Here is an 18,807-nt window from a genome sequence, read left to right as displayed (position 1 = left end):
ATTGATATTGGTCACTGGAGAGTAAAAGCTGTGGTCCTAGCAATAGCTTCCATTCATGCACAGGAGCCCCGGGGAGGCTGACATTAAAAACAAATATAAAAGTCCACATGGATTTTGTAAAAAGCCCAGGTTCGATTTGAGTTGGACACAGCATCTTCTCCCTCCAAAGCAGTTCCTCCAGTTATTCTGGAAGCATAGCAGCATGTGTTGGGGTGGGTAAGTGCTTCCTGTGCTTCCCATTTTGCATATTGAGAACCCCGGCTCAGAGATGTCCAGTGACCTGAGCAGGCTCACACAGCTAGCAACACACTGGCCCAGCACTCCATCCCTGGAATTCTGAAGACCAGCCCAGCTTCTTTCCACAAGACCACAGCTGCCCCAGGCCCCTGCCCTGGAAGGAACCCCGGGCAAACATTTACTCTGAATCGGGGCTTGCCATGGTTCAGACACACAAGTGCCTGATTGTCCTGGCTGCTCTAGCAGGCACCGGGAAGGCTTCAGGGGCAGCGTGTTTGTGCCACTCACAGCGAAGAGGCCTGACGGTTGGGGCAGGGAGTGAACCCCAAGGAGCAATTCCCACACCTGGATGGACCCACCTAGAGTACGTGAGGGGTGGAGACTTGCGGGGGGTGTCTCTGCCTGTGTCCTGGATGCAGAGCTTGAGCTTGGGTCTCAGAGAGCACAAACTTTGCTTGTTTGAGACAGGTGTTGGCAGGGCAGGAGAGGTTTGTGTGTGGCGGGGGCGGGGGGGGGCGGCGGCAGTGGATCTGTCGCTCAAACTGGAGAGGGGAGCCTGTCTCGGTCCCCAGGCCAGCACTACTGGGACATGGGGTTTGGAGTCAGGAAGATTCAGGCCCACATTATTTCATTTTCTGTTGACTGGTTCTGTGGCCTTGTCTGTTCATGCGGTGTGTCTGCGCTTCAGCTTTCTGATCTGTAAAATGGGGATGCTGACATCCACCTCCCAGGGCTGCTGTGAGAGGAAGACCAGCCCCAGCACAGATAGCGCTGTGATGCCCAAGCTGCATAAAGAGTAGCTGGGGAAGCAGATGTTCCCAGTGTGTCTGGGGGCCATAGAGATGGGTAGTGCTGGGGACCACAAAGGTAAGTGGCATCCTCTGGCCATTTCCATTCCCCTTGTTACAGTTAGAGACCCAGCTAGAGACCTCTGCGTTTGTGACCTGCGGGTCATGTTGGGGAAGCCCGGCAGAGTGTGTTCCCCAGACCACACTGGAGGAGCTTGGGGGGAACGGGGAGGGCAGGGAAGAGAAGCATTGTGCAGAAGTGCAGGGATCGAGGGTAGATGATTGGGTGGTCCAAGTGCACCACACAGGCTGTGAGTGCGCGCGCCTCCGGTCAGAGGAGGGGGTGAGAGGTATCTAGCGGGAAGGAGAAAAAGCCCCCCACCCCGCCCACCCACTCGCGGAATCGCATGCGCACTGGGGACCTGGTGGAGAGGGCTTTTGTTGGGAAAGCGGGCGGGCTGGAGGGGTCCGCGCATGCGCAGGCTGCCCAGCCGCGGGGGGTGCGCGGAGAAAAGGGGCGGGGTGGTCGGAGCTGCTGTGCTGGCAGCAGTAGGCGAGGGCGCGGCTGCGGGGTTCCTGGTGCTGAGGACGGACGCCATTGGAGCCCCAGGGAAGGTAAGGATCCAGCCTCAGACCGGACCGGGAGAGGGCGAGTGGAACCCGGCACGCTGCGCCCTCCCCACCCCCACACCCGGATCTGAACAAAGCCCGGGCGCTCAGAACCCGAGCCCTATTAGACCCACGGTCTGGGTAGGACCCCCCACCCCACCCCGCCGCCTTCTCCCGCCAGCAGGCTCAGGGCTCTCTGAGCCCAGCCCTGCTTACACCGGAGCCCACGATCCGAACCCCTGTAGCCGACCCGTGTGCTCCCTGCTGAGCTTCCTTAGAGAGGAGGCCCTACCCCCACCCCAACCACTCCTAGATCACTCCCAACCAGCTGACCCCGTTGCTCCCTTCCTGGAGTTGCAATCCTGGGATTTGAGACCTCCAGCGCTCCAATCCATGCCTCCCCTAGTCCGAGTCCCTACCCCCCACCGCCCCCACCCCTAGAGCTCCTCCTGTATGAGCCCAGCCCAGACCTGAATCAGCTGAATGCCCCCGCCCGGACCTAGCCAGAGGGTCTCTGGATTCAGTTTCCCATAAGCTTTCCAGGGGCCCCTGTTGTCTGAGCCCTCTCATGTCATCTGCTCGCCTTTCATCATTAAATCAAAGCCCTTTGTTTCTCCCTCTCTCAATGCACATCCCCTGTGGGACTCTTCAGACCCAAGCCCGCCAGTCCACCCCCTATTCAAATCTAGCCGCTGGGCTGGAGAGCCTGCCCATCCTAAACTCCCCTTTAGGTGCGGGGTCTCCTCCGACCACCTCTCTATCCCTCTCCTAGAGCTCTGTCTCTGACAGAATCTAACCCAACAGATACCCCCTACCCCCCCCCACGGCGCCCCCCCCCGCCCCCTCCACCGCCATGTACTGCCTAGTAACCTGATGATTGCCGACCCCCCCCACCTCCTGAGAGATTCCACCTGCCACTGGATCCCGGCCTCTCCCCCTGATCCTCGCCCTCCCTCCCAGGCTGAGCTCTCTTTTCCTTGGGACCCCCAGCATGGCTGAGGGAAGCTACCGCATGGAATCGGAAACCTACAACGTTGAAGACATGGATGAGGGTAGTGATGAAGTCGGGGAGGAGGACATGGTTGAAGGAAACGACTATGAAGAATTCGGTGCTTTTGGAGGCTATGGCACCCTCACCAGCTTTGACATCCGTATCCTCAGAGCCTTTGGGAGCTTGGGTCCAGGCCTTCGCATCTTATCGGTGAGGCCCCTTGTGGACCACCTGCTGGCCCTGGGCCTTCTCCCCCGTGAAGCTGCTGTGGAGAGGGGGGGGAGCGGTGGGTGAAAGGGAGGGCTGAGTGGGGAAGGACTGCCCAGCTTCCCCAGGCTTCCCTCTCCTACTCAGAGAAAGGGGGCTTGGGAAGGTCTGGGGGGGGGTGGGAGCTGGCTGCAGGGGGGAGGCTGGCCAGCACAGGGAAGCATGATGGGAGCATGTAGAGCTGTCTGCCTTCCCCTACCCTTCTCTCTGGCCTTACAGAACGAGCCTTGGGAACTGGAAAACCCTATGCTGGCTAGGACTCTGATGGAGGCATTTCAGCTGGATCCAGAAACACTTGCCAATGAGGCTGCTGCCCGTGCTGCCAACGTAGCCCGCGCGGCCGCCTCCAACCGTGCTGCTAGGGCCGCCGCCGCTGCTGCCCGTGCCACCTACAATCAGGTGGTCACTAACCGCCCGGTGGCCACAGACCAGGCTTCAGGAGAAGATACCCAGCCCATGACCTATGCGGCCCAGGCTCCAGCAGCCACCCCTGAGACAACCCGTGCTGCTCCGCACATCTCCCAGATGCTAGTCAACAGTGAGATGGCCGCCCCGGGGGCTCCAGCTACGTCCCCACAGCCCCAGACAGCCTCCCAGGCCCAGGAGGCCGCTACCGAGGGCCCTAGTACTGCCTGTGCTTTTGCTCAGGCTCCATGTGCTAGCGAGATGGAGGCCACCCGGCCCAAGACAGCCTTCCTGGGTCAGAACGATGTCTTTGATTTCACCCAGCCGGCAGGTGTCAGTGGCATGGCCTTCCCACGCCCCAAGAGACCCGCCCCACCCCAAGAGGCTGCCCCAGAGGGCCCCAGTGCTGCCTCCTCGGGGGTGGCCCAGGCAGCACCTGCCAGGGAGGGGGCAGCCACCCGGCCCAAGACGACCAAGTCCGGAAAGGCTCTCGCCAAGACTCGGTGGGTGGAGCCTCAGAATGTTGTGGCAGCAGCTGCCACCAAGGCCAAGATGGCCCCAAGCATCCCTGAGCCCGAGGGTGCAGCTGCCACCGCTCAGCACAGTGCTGAGCCCTGGGTCAGGATGGGAGGCAAGAGGACCAAGAAGGTGAGACCTCCTTGCTCCCTCCAACCCCCCCTTGCTCCCCTCCTTTCTCTGCTCAGTCCTCTTCTCTGCCCCCTCCTCCCCCTCCCTCCTCCCCCTCCTCTCCTCGCCTCTCCCCTCCCCTCCTCCCCCCTTCCCCCCTCCCCTCCCTTCTTTCAGCTTGTGCATGTTTGTCCAACACAAATGCAATAGCATGCTTTGGCTGCACGAAGTTTCTGTCCTCAGGCCTGGAGGGAGAAGAGGTTGGCTCGGTGCCGGGCGCGTAGTAAGCACTCAGCACACGTCATCTGCTGTTTGTACTACTTGATTTCCAAGTACCTGCTCTGGTTAAGATGTGTGCTGGGCCCTTTTGCACGGCGAGCCTGGTAGCCCTGGGTCTCTCCTCTCTCTCACTCTATAGTCCAAGCACCTGGATGACGAATATGAGAGCAGCGAGGAGGAGAGAGAGCCTCCTGCGGTCCCACCGACCTGGAGAGCATCGCAGCCCCCATTGACGGTGCGGGCTCAGATGGCTCCCCGGCCCCCAATGGCCCTGAGGTCCCAGGTACCCTCAAGACATGTACTGTGCTTGCCACCCCGCAACGTGACCCTTCTGCAAGAGAGGGTGAGAAACCTGCCTTTCCCCCATCTCCCTCCTCTCCTCTCCTGTGGGCCAGTTCTTGGAGGTCACCCGTGCCTTGGTCTCCCTGTGTGCTCCTCCTTCTCCAGGCGAATAAGTTGGTGAAATATCTGATGATTAAGGACTACAAGAAGATCCCCATCAAGCGCTCAGGTGGGCAGCCTGGGCCCCCTCCCCGAGCTCTGCCCTTCCATCATCCCGTCCCCATCCCTACCCTAAGGGGCCTGGCATCAGATGTCTCTATGCAGCATGCCCCACTGATCACTCCATTTGCACAGTACGGGGGTGTGGGGGGGGTCCCAACGGTGCTCCCCTCAACAGGGCTGACCGAGGGGCTGCTGCAGCTCTTTGGCCCCAGCTCAGTCCAGGTGCTCTCTCCACCTCTCTCGCCTCCTGCAGACATGATGAAGGATGTCATCCGAGAATACGACGAACATTTCCCTGAGATCATCGAACGAGCAACATACACTCTGGAAAAGGTGGGCGAGTGCCCGGGCAGCTCACTGTGGTACAAGAGCTGCAGAGAAGCCTTGCACCCTGCAGCCCCTTGAGGCCCCCTTTCAGTACCACCTGCTCTGGGAAGGCTTCCCTCGCTTCTCCTCTTGAGAGCATCCACTGCATACTTCCTTCCCCGGAGGGTTCCTGTCCCTCAGATTCCTTCAGCGTCCCTTGTCTCCTGAAATGGGTCCTACTGCTTTGGCCAGTGCCAGAGCTCCCGCAGGGCAGTCCCTCTGCAGCGTCTCTTCTTGAGCCTTCTCCATAACTTCGGCGTCCCTGCTGAGGGAAAGTTCTAACGGGGAACTGAGGGTCTGCCTGCAGGACAGGCAGTGTGGGTTTCTGCTCTCATGTTGTTTCTTCCGCCACGTAGAAGTTTGGGATCCACCTGAAGGAAATTGACAAGGAAGAACACCTGTATATTCTGGTGTGCACACGGGACTCCTCAGCTCGCCTCCTGGGAAAGTAAGAAAGGGCAGGAGGGTTGTGGCCTTCCTCACTGGTGCCTCCCCCTCCCCTTCGTCTCAGAGAAACGGGAAGACAGGGCTTTGGTGCCTGGCACAGCTCCCACCCACAGTTAGTGGTGCCCAGTGATTAGGGGGTGAAAGGGGAAGTGGCCTGGGGTGAAGCCTTGCTGCTCTCAGGGCTCCACCCCCTCCCCAGCTGCCACCTACCCACCCCATCTTCCTAGGAAAGTAGGCTCCTTGTTGCCTGCCTCTTCCTGCTACGTGCCTGGCCTGGGCTTGGCAGAGTGGTCGTGGGGGAAGGAAGCTTCCCGTCCAGTGTAACTCCTGATGCTCAAAGGGCAGGGAAGGTCTGGACATGCCTCCAGACACACTGTTACCAAGTGATTGCTCCCCGCCTGACCCCATCCTGGACGGAACTTTGGGAGGGAGTGTTTGCATCCACATTTGGGGCGTGAAGCGATTCAGTCTCAGACAGGGGAATGAATGAATGGTCTGGATGAGAGAGCAAGCCGTGTGTAGAGTGGGAAGAACTGCGTGGTAGCCCAGCCATCTGGGAAGAGCTAGTTGGGTGAGCCAGCCCTCATCCCTCGGGCAAATGGCTGCTGGACAGGATCCTTCTTTCTACACCTTTAGGACCAAGGACACTCCCAGGCTGAGCCTCCTCTTGGTGATTCTGGGAGTCATTTTCATGAATGGCAACCGTGCCAGCGAGGGTGAGTGGCTGGACCCCCAGCTGGGGGGTTGCCCACAGTCTCAGCATCGTGTGCTGAATTGTTGTGACTCTTCTCCCCTCACAGCTGTCCTCTGGGAGGCACTACGCAAGATGGGACTGCGCCCTGGGTATGACGGGGCTCTTGGCTCCCGCTCCTCAGTGTTGTCTTTGGGCACCAGTGGCCCCGGGATTGGATTAGCCTGGGGGCCTAGTGCAGGGGAGTGGACGTCTTGGCCTGGGAAAGTGCAGAGGGTCTCACCACGGTGCACGGGGAAATGGTCTTGAACCCTCAGCCCCTCTTTGCTCCATATCCCCTCTCTGTCCCCAGATGAGATCCAAGAGAACCCATCAGAATTAGGGGTTCCAGTCACACCCTTGCCGAGGGCAACCCTGACATGTGGTCCTGTGGCCCCTGCTGCCACCCCAGGCCTCCATGGGGATCCCCCCACTCCCGCCCCGCACAGGCTGGGAAGCTCTCCATCCTGCTAGGGACTGCTCCTGCCCGCACCCGGGTACTGCCACTGTCTGTAGTTATGGATTCCTTTCCTGGCCCTCAGGGTGAGGCACCCATTCCTCGGAGATCTGAGGAAGCTCATTACGGAGGACTTTGTGAAGCAGAAGTAAGTAGTGGCCAAGTTAACTTCGTCTCACACTCGTGCATTCCTCGTGGGCTGATCTGGCTGAGCAAGCCATTCCCCGTGCCAGATCTTAGCACCAGAGGGCTAGGTGTCTCTGGTGCGAGGGTGGGTGGGGTATGTGAGTGTTGGCGGCGAGTAGAATTCCAGTGCAGCCCCGGGGAAAGGGAGTCGAAGTTGACAGAGAACACGTGCAGGGTGTCTTAGAACCACCGTGACATTTGGTACCTGCCTCGTAGGCTGCAGGAGAATTCCTCTGCTTTACATCCCAAGAACCTGGGGCTCAGAGAGTGGAAGTCTGAGTATGGCCCCGGCTGGTAAGGGGCCCGTTTGGTCCTGGAGCCCGGCCCTCCTAACTTTCTGGTTAGGCCCACCCTGTGCTCGGTCCTTGGAGAACACATGTGTGCGTCACACAGGCACACTACCAGGCGTCCGCGTGTACACAGACAGACATGCGCGCACTCGCAGAGTGGGGAGTACGCTCGGAGTGTGCCGCTTTTCTCCCCTTTACCGTCCTCTTCTATGGTGGGCTGTCCCAGGGTTCCGCCAGGCCATGGACGGGTGCCTGCGATGGAGTGTGCGCATAGCGGGGGGCCTGAAGAAATGGCTCCTGTGTTTGCAACACACCCAACAGGAACCTGGGTTCATTGTGACAAGGGGCATGAATCTTGCGGCCTTCCGATGAACAGATACCCGACACGTGTCCCACCGCGCACCTCCACGTGGCTTCTGGGCAGGACCAGCGGCCCGAGGCTTTGTAGGCCTCAGTCCAGGAGGCAGAAACCCTGGGAGTGAGCGTGGGAGTGAGGCATGGGCTGGAGGGCCGGGACAGCCCCCCCGCAGGAGCTGAGCGGCAGTCTCTGGGCTGGGGAGGGGCTACCTGGGAGCCCTTGGTGCAACGACAGGTCTGCCTGGCTGGAAGCAAACGTTTCTCTTCCTCTTGCACTGAGGTACCTGGAATACAAGAAGATCCCCAATAGCAGCCCACCCGAGTATGAATTCCTCTGGGGCCTGCGAGCCCGCCACGAGACCAGCAAGATGCGGGTGCTGAGATTCATCGCCCAGGTAACAGAGAGCCTCTGTTTGGGGCCAGGCGGTGGGTTGTGGATTTGGTACTTGCCCTACCTTCTCTGTTTCTTGGCTACAGCCTCCTCCTCAGGCTGTTGGTCCAGTGAGGATCCGGACAGTTTCCTAAGTTGGGAACGTACCCAAGTTCACAGGTGTAGTAAGTGTGAGGGATGGGGTGAGGTGCCAGGGAGGCACGGAGTCACAGGAGAGTCGGATTCCAGTGCTCTTGACTTTTATTATGACCGTGCACAGCCCACGGGAGGGTATGTGGCAGGAAGCAGGTGCTCAGCGAACGTGGGGTAGCTGTGTGGATGGTGTCTGTGACTCTACTGCAGAATCAGAACCGAGACCCCCGGGAATGGAAGGCTCATTTCCTGGAGGCTGTGGATGATGCTTTCAAGACGATGGATGTGGATATGGCTGAGGAACATGCCAGGGCCCAGATGAGAGCCCAGATGAACATCGGGGATGAAGCTCTGATTGGACGCTGGAGCTGGGATGACATACAGGTGGAGCTCCTGACCTGGGATGAGGATGGAGATTTTGGCGACGCCTGGGCCAGGATTCCCTTCGCTTTCTGGGCCAGATACCATCAGTACATTCTGAATAGCAACCGTGCCAACCGGAGGGCCACTTGGAGAGCTGGCGTCAGCAGTGGCACCAATGGTGGGGCCAGCACCAGCATTCTAGATGGGCCCAGCACCAGCTCCACCATCCGGACCAGAAATGCTGCCAGAACGAGTGCCAACTTCTTCTCCTGGATCCAGTAAGATTTTCAGGGGATACGTGAAACTCAGAAGGAGGGGGTGGGAAGGGGCTGTGAAAAGTCAAGTCGGGGACAGGCCTGGGTGCAGTGGGGGGGCAAAGACTGTGAGAGACCCTTGTGTTTTTCGTGTCCCTCCCCCCACCTCGTGTCTATTGACAGTTCTGTTTCTGCTTTTGTGTCTTGTGTTACAGACAACGCTGATGAACCGCGGCAGTCCCTCGCCAAGCCAGAGTGCCTCCTCGGATCCCTCCTTCACACGGCACTCTAGGCAGCTTCTACCTGCCCATCCAAGATGGCATGCAAGATGAAGCTCTCTTTGCCCTTCCTGCTTTTGTTGTGTGCTTTTGTTGTGCGCTTTTGTTGTGCGCTTTTGTCGTGTTTTCATGTTTTTGGTATCAGTGTTACAGTAAAGTTGCAAAATTACTTGGGCCGTTTCCTCCTTTATTTGCGCACGTACCTGTGCACGTGGTGCTCCGAGTGCCACATGGTTGCGGGCTCTGACATAGACACTCCCCGCCTCTGCCTGGAAGGCAGCAGGTGTGGGTAGGGTGCTGGGAAGATGTGGAGAGGTACCAGCTGAGTGTCTAGACCATGAGTTTCAAGAGGCTCCAGTCCACATAGTGACCTGATTTCCTACATGGGACAACCCCAGTTAGACACCAATAGTGGGGGAGGTGGCAGGAAAAGGGATGGAGTAGAAGGCTGTGGGTTGGTGCCACCGTCCCTCTCACCAAGGAACGGGGTCCACAGACATCCACCAAGACCCACCTCCTCCACCCCATCTTTGGAGGCGCCATCTTGGAACCCTTCCCTCATCCTCCACACACAACTTCAGCACCTCACCGCTCCCTCAGATGGAGCCTTAAGGACAATGAGCTAGGCCTCGGCGACATTCTCACCCCTCCAGCAGGTTGAAGGAGGAGCCATTATTGCCCACAGAGTGGGTCCAATGAAAACAGACCTCGACAGCCTGTAACCCTGACCCGAGGCCTGTTGGTGGGCTCCGGAGCTCTTCTTCACTGGAAACAGGGCCCTCCCAGTGAAGCCAAGGCCGGGCCTGTGTCCTGGTGTCTTCAAGGCCTGGGTGATTCCCACAGGAGTGGGGCTGGGACTGCAATTCTTCCAGCGGACGACAGTGAGAGCAGAGACGCCTGGGAAGGGCTCAGTGGCAGGCTGGGACAGTGTCCGGAGTGCTCTCGGGTCCCTCAGTGATGCCCACAGTTGGGAGGATGAGGTCCAAGGTTGAGAAGAAGGAGTGAATCGTGTAAGGGCCTCTGCACGCCTTTGCCTCTTCCCCGAGAAGAGGTCCCCTTCTCTCCCCCAGACTTGGCTCCTGACCCAGATCCAGGCACACAATATCACAGGCCCGGTGGAGAATGAAAAACTTGGGTCCCCTTGCCCAAAAATGATTAAGAATTCCAAGAGAGTGATGGCTTAGTCTCGAACTAGGTGTGCAGCCCCTCCGAGCACAGGGTCCTGTGGAGCTGCATAGGTCACACCACCAGGCAGCTAGCTATGTAAGGTTTCCTCCCCCAAAGTCAAGCTTCAGGTGGGTTTCTGCCTTACCGGCCACTGCTGTGGTTTCTGCCTGCCCAGCTGCTGGATCCCTGCTTGGCCACATGGACACCGTGATTCCGACAGAATTTGAGTCCCCTTCACTTTGGCTTTACTGACACACGGTCTGGGATGTGAGCGGGATGAAGGATGCCTGGGATCCCAGTCCTGGGGTGATGAATGATCCGAGACTTTTCTGGTACTCTCACCCTGGGAATCTGCTGTGCACACAGCCAGCACATGCCTTTTCATGGATGAGGGTGCAGGCACTCACTCAAAGCCACAGGCAGGAGTTGGAGCACCGTGTGCAGAGGTCACCTGGAAAGGAGCAGAAAGCAGCTCTCAGAGACAGACAGGGTGCTGGTGAGGGTGTCCCCTCCCCAGGCCTGTGGGCTTGCAGCACTCCCCTCTTCCATCCTCCTTTCCCCTGGCTGGCCTCTCCAGGTTGGGGGAAGGGGGAGGGGCTTCCCAGGAGCTGCATACTGCACAAGGTAGTTGAGAGTAGGGTGGGCAGGGAGGAAGAAAGCAGTGAGGTGGCCTCTGGGACAGGGAGGAGGGAGCGCCCAGGGGACTGCTGTCAGGCTGACTGTCAGGCTGGTCACCTGGGAGGCTTCCCACCTGCTCACTCACAGGGCAAATGTGACACCATAGCATAGGTCCCTTCCTGGGACCCCAACCCAAGACCTTTCAAGGCTAAATGCGTGCTCTGTCCATTGTAGCCGGCTACCACCACCTTGGAGGGGCTCACAGTGTCGTGGGAGCGACACCCCCATCTCTCACCACTCTCTCCCACCCAGGCTGCCCTTACCACTTCCCATCTCCCTTCACTGGGCCAGATCCAACCCCCCCAGGGCTTCTCTGACCCCAGGTTCATCCTGGGCTTTTAAGGCTCCCACCATCCTCCCAGCCTCCTGAGACATCAGGTTTGGCGATATCCTAGGCGTCCATCCTGCTCCTCCCCCTCGTCTTTGTCATCATCATTGTCAGGCCCTGGGGCCCGGTGCTGTGGGTGCAAGATCTCACTCCATCCTCGTTGATACTCTGCAGGGGTCACTGTTCCCCCATGGCACACATGACAAAATGGACTCAGAGAAGGGAAGTGACTTGCCTGAGGTCCCTGACCTAGCTCTGCCACCACCTGGACAAGTGACCTTGGCCCAGCCTTTTCTCTCCCTGGCCCTCAGAGATCCCACCTCTCACAGCACAGGATTGGGCTAGACAGATGTACTCTGAGGGTGCCCCAGCTCTGAGGTCCTGTGGGTCTGCTTTCCCAGTCACATCATCTCTCTGGGCCTCAAGTGTCCTCACTGAGTAATAGGGGTAAAAGCATGGACCCAGTACTGCCTGGCCCAGCTCCCAGGGCAGCCGGGAGCACCTGGTGTGGCCTGCGCATGAAAGAAGGTAGGAAGTGGGTAAAGCAGTGTGAGAATGACAGGTGCATGCCCTCCTCCCCCAATCTATGCATGTCTGAGGTGGGGGTCCTCCAGAAAGCACCTGAGCTTGACACCCCTCCCTGACCCTCTGAGCCCCGTGACCTCGGGCAAGTCAGTTCACCTCTCAGAGCCTCCATTTCCTCATCTGCGCAGGTAGGGTTACTTACAGCGCTTGCCTCACGGTCTCAAGGACAATACCGAGCGATAGAGATTGGAAGTTATCAGGAATCTAGTAGCACAAGAACCCTCACCCCAAACCCCATCCCCTTTTCCAGAGAGGAGACTGAGGACCAGGCAGACAGAAATGACTTGACCAGTGTCAAGTTCTCAAGTTCCCCGGGTTTGAATTTGGGATGACTCCATATTACACGTGCCCTTTATTTGGAAACAAGCATCGTAGAAATGATACAAACCTGCAGGACATCGTACACTTCAAATATGACTCTGAACACTCTTCTCACAGCCTCACAGTTTCCCAAGATGCCAACGCTTCAGCATCCATGTCAGAAATGGGCTGTCACACCTGAAGGTGACACAACGGTTCCTTGCCAGGCTTCCTGACTTAGTCTATGGTTCAGCCAACACATGCCATTTTATTTGGCAGTAATTGACATATCTATGGGTTGCAAAGCTCCAGAAATACAAAGCAGTGTACACACCCAATGACCACAGGAAAGAAGAAAATTACAAAGACGGTGGGGCTAGAGTTGAAGAGGATGTGGAACCAAGCAACTCCCCTGTACCGTCCATGGAAGTCTGAATTTGTACACGGCCTTTGAAAAACATTAGAGAATTACAGCATGTTGCTACCTCATGCTGCCTCGGGGGAGGGGATGTCAGAGACAAGGTCCGGGTGAAAGTGAGCCTTCTGAAAGCAGAGAGGGAAGAAATAGAAAGATGGAGCTCTACTACCACTAGCCCATTCATTGCCTTTAGCCAGGAATCTGAGATACCTGAGAGCTGGATAAACATGTGCCTTGTGGGGGAGCAGCACCTGCAAATGATGCTTTAGCCTGTCACTGAAGCTGTCTAGAAAACTTTGGGGTCCTAGCAACTGGAACGGGGACACCATGGAGGAAGGGCCCCTATGATCAGGCCACCCTCGCAAATCTCCTGCTCTTGCTTTCTCCCCCCTCAATCTGAAAAAAGGGCACAAGGCACAAGGTTGGAATGCAGTGGGGTCAAAGGTTAAGGCCAAAAATCAATGCAGAAGGACGTTTCCCAGGAGATGGAGTCCAAATTCTTGTTCTGAAGCACGCTTTGTTCATCTGTGTGGTGGCGGGGGGGGGGGGGGCAGGGAGAGAGGCTGGCTAGAGCCTTCTGCTTGGTGCTCACAAGTACCTATGAATGATGATAAGGTGCTGAAAGTTTTCATTACCACAGGTCTCTGTTTTGCCTTTTAGCAACCTGAGGTCCTCCAAATCAACCTAACAACGGGTTCTCTTTATCAGCTTTACCGAGGTTTAATTCACAAACAAAATCATGCCCATTTAATGGATAGTTCCATGGACTTTGACAAATGCTACCTACCATCCTTGTCACTCCTACCTCAATCAAGTAAAAGAACAGTTCCACCGTCTAATAGTGTTCCCTTGCACCCCTTCCCAGTGAATTCCTACCATCCACATCCAGCCTTAGGCCACCACTGACCTTCTTTCTATAACACTATGGATTAGAATTCTCTTTCTTAGAGTCTGTTATACATGTAAACATGCAGTACGTAATCTTTCATGTCAGCCTTCTTTTCCCCTGCTTCAATGCTTTGGATATTCATTCATGGGGTGGCAGGAATCAGTCGATTAAATCAAAACGGCGGGGCACCTGGGAGGCTCAGTTAGGTAAGCATGAGTCTTTAGCTCAGGTCATGATCTCAGGGTCTTGGGATAGACCCCAGGTCAGTGCTCCGTGCTTAGCAGGGCATCTCCCTTTCCCTCTCCCTCTGCCTCTACCCGGCCCCCCGCCCCGCACTCGCCCTCTCTCTAGCTCTCACTCTCTATCTCAAGTCAGTAAATAAGATCTTTTGGAGGAGATTATGCTAAGTGAAGTAAGTCAAGCAGAGAAAGACAATTATCATATGGTTTCACTCATTTATGGAACATAAGAAATAGGAAGATTGGTAGGAGAAGGAAGGGAAGAATGAAGGGGGGGTAAACAGAAGGGGGAATGAACCATGGGAGACTATGGACTCTGGGGAACAAACTGAGGGCTTCAGAGGGGAGGGGGGTGGGGGATTGGGATAGGCCGGTGATGGTTATTAAGGAGGGCACATATTGCGTGGTGCACTGGGTGTTATATGCAAGTAATGAATCATGGCACATTGCATCAAACGCTGGGGATGTACTGTATGGTGACTAATATAACAAAATAAATATTGTTTAAAAAATACGAAAATAAAATACAAAAACAAAATACAAAAAAAAAAAGGTAAGCAAATAATATAAATCAAAATGGCCCCTATTCACAGACAACTTGATTGTCTCTGTTAAAATACAGTTACACAAAAATATCCTAGAACTCATAAGTGAATTAATCTAGAGTGCAGGGTAGATGATTAAAACACCAAAATCAACCATATTTCAATACACTACCGAAGAAGTGTTGGAAAAGAGGTTTACCACTCAAAAAAGAAAGTCAATTCTTAGATGTTAATCTAACAAATGATGCAGGGTATTTATATGCTAAAAACAGCAAAAACGCTGAAAAAAAAACCAAAAGAAGACCTAAGTAAATGGAGGAACAGACCATGGTCATAGATTAGAATATTTAACATAGTAAAGATGTCAATTCATCTGAAATTGATCTCTGGACTTACTGTAATTCCAATAAAAATCCCAGCAGCAGGATGCATTCTAGACATAGACAAGCTGATCCTAAAGCTTACATGGATACTAAAAACAAACACACAAACAAAAAAGATAGCCAGAATAAGTATGAAAAAAAAAAGAATAAATGTGGAGGAATCACATTACCTACGTTTAGAACTTTTCAACAAATGTGTGGAAAAAACTGGATGTCCATCTAAAAGAAAAGGATTTCACATCTTATACTATAACTCACTAAAAATAAATCTTAGATATAAATCAAGAATATGAAACTGTAAAACTTTTAAAAGGAAACAACAAAATCTTCAACCTGGTTTTTAGAAAGATGTTCGAGGTAGAAGAACAACTCCACCCTGCCACCACCACCACCCACCCCCCTGCCCCACCCTGTTTTTGTTTTTGTTTTTCTGTGAAAGATGCTATTGAGGGTTTGAGGAGAAAAATCTCAGGCTGGGAGAATGTATTTACAATTACCTAAACAACAGAGGGCTTGTATCCAGAGTAGATGAGAAACTGTCAAAACCCAACAGTAAGAAAAGCATGGAGAAAATATTTGAACAGATACATCAATAAAAAGGATATACAGGTGGCAATTGAGCACATAAACAGATAAGCACACTCACTGGCTGGGATAGGGACTAAAACTATGGTGAGATACTGGTAATCCTATATTAAAATTGCCGAAATTACAAAAAGAAAGCAAGTAAAAACAACACAAACACGTGACAATATCAGATGATGTTGAGGATGGGTAGCAACTGGATTCACCACATGTTGCTGGAGGGAATGCAAGGTGGTATAACCACTCTGGAAAACAATGTTATTGCTTTTTATGAAGTTAAACATAGGCTTAGCCGTAGGACATAGCAATCTGACTCTGAAGTATTTCTCCTAGAGAAATTTCAACTTGAGTTCATACAAAAACCTGTAAGTGAATGTTTGTAGCAGCTCTGTTCATGTCACCCCAAACTTGAAACAACTCAAATACCCTGCAACAAAGTGTATTCTTTCCATACAATTAAATACTATTCAGTGGTCTAAAGGAATGAAGTATCGATACAGTCAACGACTTGGATGAAACACAAAAGCATTGTGTTTAGTGATAGAAGCCAGGCTCAGAAGGTTACATTTAATTGATTTTTTAAAAGAATTTATTTATTTATTTATTTATTTATTTATTTATTTATTTGAGAGAGAGACTGAGAGACAGAGAGAGAGCACGAGCAGGTTAGAGGGAGACGGAGAAGCAGACTCCCCCCTGAGCAGGGAGCCCGACACAGTGCTCTATCCCAGGACCCTGAGATCATGACCTGAGCCGAAGGCAGATGCGCAACTGACTGAGCCGCCCAGGTGTCCCAGAAGGTTACATTTTTAATGATTCCATTTACATGACTTTTTTGAGATGACAAAACTATTCTAAAAGAGAGCAAGTTGGTGGTGCCCTGGTTAGGTGTAGAGAGAGAGTGTGACTATGAAGGGATAGCACAGGGACTTCTTGGAGGTTATGGAAGTGTTCTGAATCATATTGTGATGGTGGCTACAAGAATCTACACATATGTTTGGGCACCTGGGTGGCTCAGTCAGTTAAGGGTCTGCCTTGGGCTCAGGTCATGATCCCAGGGTCTTGGGATTGACTCCTGTATCAAGCTCCCTGCTCAGTGGGGAGTCTGCTTTGCCTTCTACCCTTCCTCCCTACTTATGATCTCCTTCTTGCTCCCTCTCTCTCTCAAATAAATAAATAAATAAATAAATAAAATTAAAAAAAAAAAAAGGAATCTATACATGTGTTCAAATCCCTGGAACTGGAGGTCCAGAAAAGTCTATGTCACTGAATTTAAAAACACAATTAAAGAAATAATGGCAAAATCGTTTTCTTCAACCAAAAATTATTAGAATTGAACAGTAGTATACTCCACTACAGAAAATATTGATACATATTTTTAGCATTAAGGAAAACCATACCAAATGTCAACCCAGATGAACACAAATGAATGAATAGCTATAGAAATCGTAAATGTAGGGAGGGTTAATTATTTTACTTTTCAAAAACTTTCTTTAAAAGTTAACTGAGTGTTGGGGCACCTGGGTGGCTCAGTTGGTTAAGTGTGCAACTCTCGATTTTGGCCCAGGTCATGATGATCTCAGGCTCCTGAGATTGAGCCCTGCATCAGGCGCCATGCTCCGCAGGGAGTCTGCTTGAGATTCTCTCTCTCCCTCTCCTTCCCCTCCCCCCCCCCCCGCCCAGTCCCCTACTCGGGTGTGCTAGTTCTCTCTGTGTGTCAAATAAATAAATAAATAAGTAAATCTTTAAAAAAAAGTTAACTGAATGTTTATAAAACCAATAACAATGCATTGTGGGGGAATACAAGGTATGTATAAAGAAAGTCTAGGGAAACAAAAGCAAACAGATGAGAGTGTAGAAATAAAAGCATACTATATAAGTTTTCACTTTGTACATGAAGAAAAATTTTATCATTGAAGGTGAAATGCCTAATTTTAACTATGTATAATATAATCCTTACAGGAACCACTTACATATAAAACAAAAGGAATAAGTATTAAACCAAGATGTGGATTAAAATTGGAATACTGAAAAATACTTCAAAAAAAGAAAAGGAAACGATAAATACTTCAGTTATACATGAGGTGGTGAGAGAATTGGGTTAAAGAAAGAATGAAAAGACAAAGGAAAGAAGGAAATAAAAGAAGGAAGAAAGGAAGGAAGGAAGCTAGAAAGAAGGAAAGAAAAAGAGAAATAAAGTTACTCAAAATAAGAGGATGAAGTTAAAACCAATCATACCTATACTTAAGCTAATTGTATATGTTCTAAACTTTCCTAATAAAAGGCAGTGATTGCTAGGCAGGAGAGCTACAAGACACCACAAGATGCCATTGAATAGAAACTGTATGGTGACTACCATAATATAATAAAAAAAAGTCTTATTATAAAAAAAAGAAACTCACTTTTTTTCACTTTGTTTTTATTTACAGTCTTATATAAGATTACTTTATTTCTGTATCTTGTCAATGTTTCTTCTTCATATTTGCAACTTTCCTTTCCTACTTGGCGAGATTTGGTTTTACTTTGAAGGATCATTTTGTGTTTTTTTGTCTAGTTTTAGTCTAGTGATAGCCACCTCGCTAGGGCGAATGCCCACATGGACAGTCATGCCATTCGCCTTCTCACGCTATACTCATTCAATGTAGACAACGTATTTCTTCCTGTAAACCTGGACTACTTTGCCAATTTGCTGGCCTTCGTCGTGTCCTGGCACAACCTGTACCTTATCATCCTTTCAGGTGGGCATGGATTGAAGGTTGTACTTCTGTCTCAGCTCTTTAGAAAGACAGGAAGACATAATCTTCCTGTGAATGTGGGAAGGTACCCTGAAATGCCTTTTCTGGTTCTCGGTCTGGTCAGAAGTTACGAAGGCATTGAACTTCATGATGGCTGCTGGCACTTCAGTGATGGCTGCAAAAGGGAAGAGTGAAACTCACGTTAATATGGAGACAGAGATAGGTTAAATGTAAAAGGGTTGAAAAAGAGATGCCATGTGAACATAAATTATAAGAAAAAAGGTTCTAATAATGGCTAAGTTAAATTTTAGGACCAGGATTATTACTTTTTTTTTTCCTGAGAACAATTTCATTTTTTAAATTATGTTGTGCTAGTCACCATACAGTACATCATTAGTTTTTGATGCAGTGTTCCACGATTCATTGTATAACACCCAGTGCTCCATGCAATACATGCCCTCCTTAATACCCGTCAGCAGGCTAGCCCATCCCCCAACACCCCTCCCCTCTAAAACCCTCAGTTTGTTTCCCGGTGTCCATAGTCTCTCATGGTCCATCTCCCCTTCTGTTTCTCCCACCCTGTCATTTTTCCCTTCCTTCTCCTAATGTCCTCCCTGTTATTCCTTATGTTCCACAAATAACTGAAACCATATGATAACTGTCTTTCTCTGCTTGACTTATTTCACCTAGCATAATACCCTCCAGTTCCATCCATGTTGATGAAAATGTTGGGTAATCATCCGTTCTGATGGCTGAGTAAGATTCCATTGTATATATGGGCCACATCTTCTTTATCCATTCATCTGTCGAAGGGCATCTTGGCTCCTTCCACAGTTTGGCTATTGTGGACATTGCTGCTATGAACATTGGGGTGCAAGTGCCCCTTCTTTTCACTACCTCTGTATCTTTGGGGTAAATACCCAGTAGTGCAATTGCTGGGTCATAGGGTAGCTCTATTTGTAACATCCTGAGGAACCGCCACACTGTTTTCCAAAGA

General features: G+C 52.2%; 1 protein-coding gene, 1 non-coding gene and 1 pseudogene across 3 annotated transcripts; 2 read left to right on the top strand and 1 right to left on the bottom strand.

The window, feature by feature from the left end:
• The first annotated feature begins 1,497 nt into the window (after positions 1-1,497).
• Positions 1,498-9,127, top strand: LOC113248820 (melanoma-associated antigen D4). 2 transcript variants are annotated; one of them, XM_026490437.4, is made up of 13 exons: positions 1,498-1,640; positions 2,625-2,835; positions 3,112-3,945; positions 4,343-4,546; positions 4,651-4,714; positions 4,961-5,040; positions 5,430-5,521; positions 6,157-6,236; positions 6,321-6,363; positions 6,793-6,855; positions 7,821-7,935; positions 8,274-8,704; positions 8,896-9,127. In XM_026490437.4, exons 2-13 carry the CDS (start codon positions 2,626-2,628, stop codon positions 8,903-8,905), a joined length of 2,226 nt encoding a protein of 741 aa, XP_026346222.1. In that variant the 5' UTR covers positions 1,498-1,640; position 2,625; the 3' UTR covers positions 8,906-9,127. The 2 variants fall into 2 exon arrangements, with proteins under 2 accessions (XP_026346222.1, XP_026346223.1); XM_026490438.3 differs by having other exon boundaries at positions 1,500-1,640; positions 2,595-2,835.
• LOC113248829 (small nucleolar RNA SNORA11) lies at positions 7,443-7,572 on the top strand. Its single transcript, XR_003313628.1, has one exon. It is a non-coding gene; the product is annotated as a small nucleolar RNA SNORA11 (small nucleolar RNA).
• An 18-nt stretch (positions 9,128-9,145) lies between the features above and the next one.
• On the bottom strand, positions 9,146-17,959 carry LOC113248828 (60S ribosomal protein L26-like; annotated as a pseudogene).
• Positions 17,960-18,807: the final 848 nt, after the last annotated feature.

Source organism: Ursus arctos, chromosome X (genome assembly GCF_023065955.2).
Source record: "Ursus arctos isolate Adak ecotype North America chromosome X, UrsArc2.0, whole genome shotgun sequence".
Lineage (NCBI taxonomy): Eukaryota > Metazoa > Chordata > Mammalia > Carnivora > Ursidae > Ursus > Ursus arctos.
Note: the sequence above shows the minus strand (reverse complement) of the source record. Positions and strands in the feature narration are given on the sequence as shown.

Coding starts and splice junctions, on each gene's coding strand:
- LOC113248820 (XM_026490437.4), top strand. CDS start 2,626: ATGGCTGAGGGAAGCTACCGCATGGAATCGGAAACCTACAACGTTGAA. Junction 3,946..4,342: donor GAGGCAAGAGGACCAAGAAG/GTGAGACCTCCT, acceptor CTCACTCTATAG/TCCAAGCACCTGGATGACGA. Junction 6,364..6,792: donor AAGATGGGACTGCGCCCTGG/GTATGACGGGGC, acceptor CCTGGCCCTCAG/GGTGAGGCACCCATTCCTCG.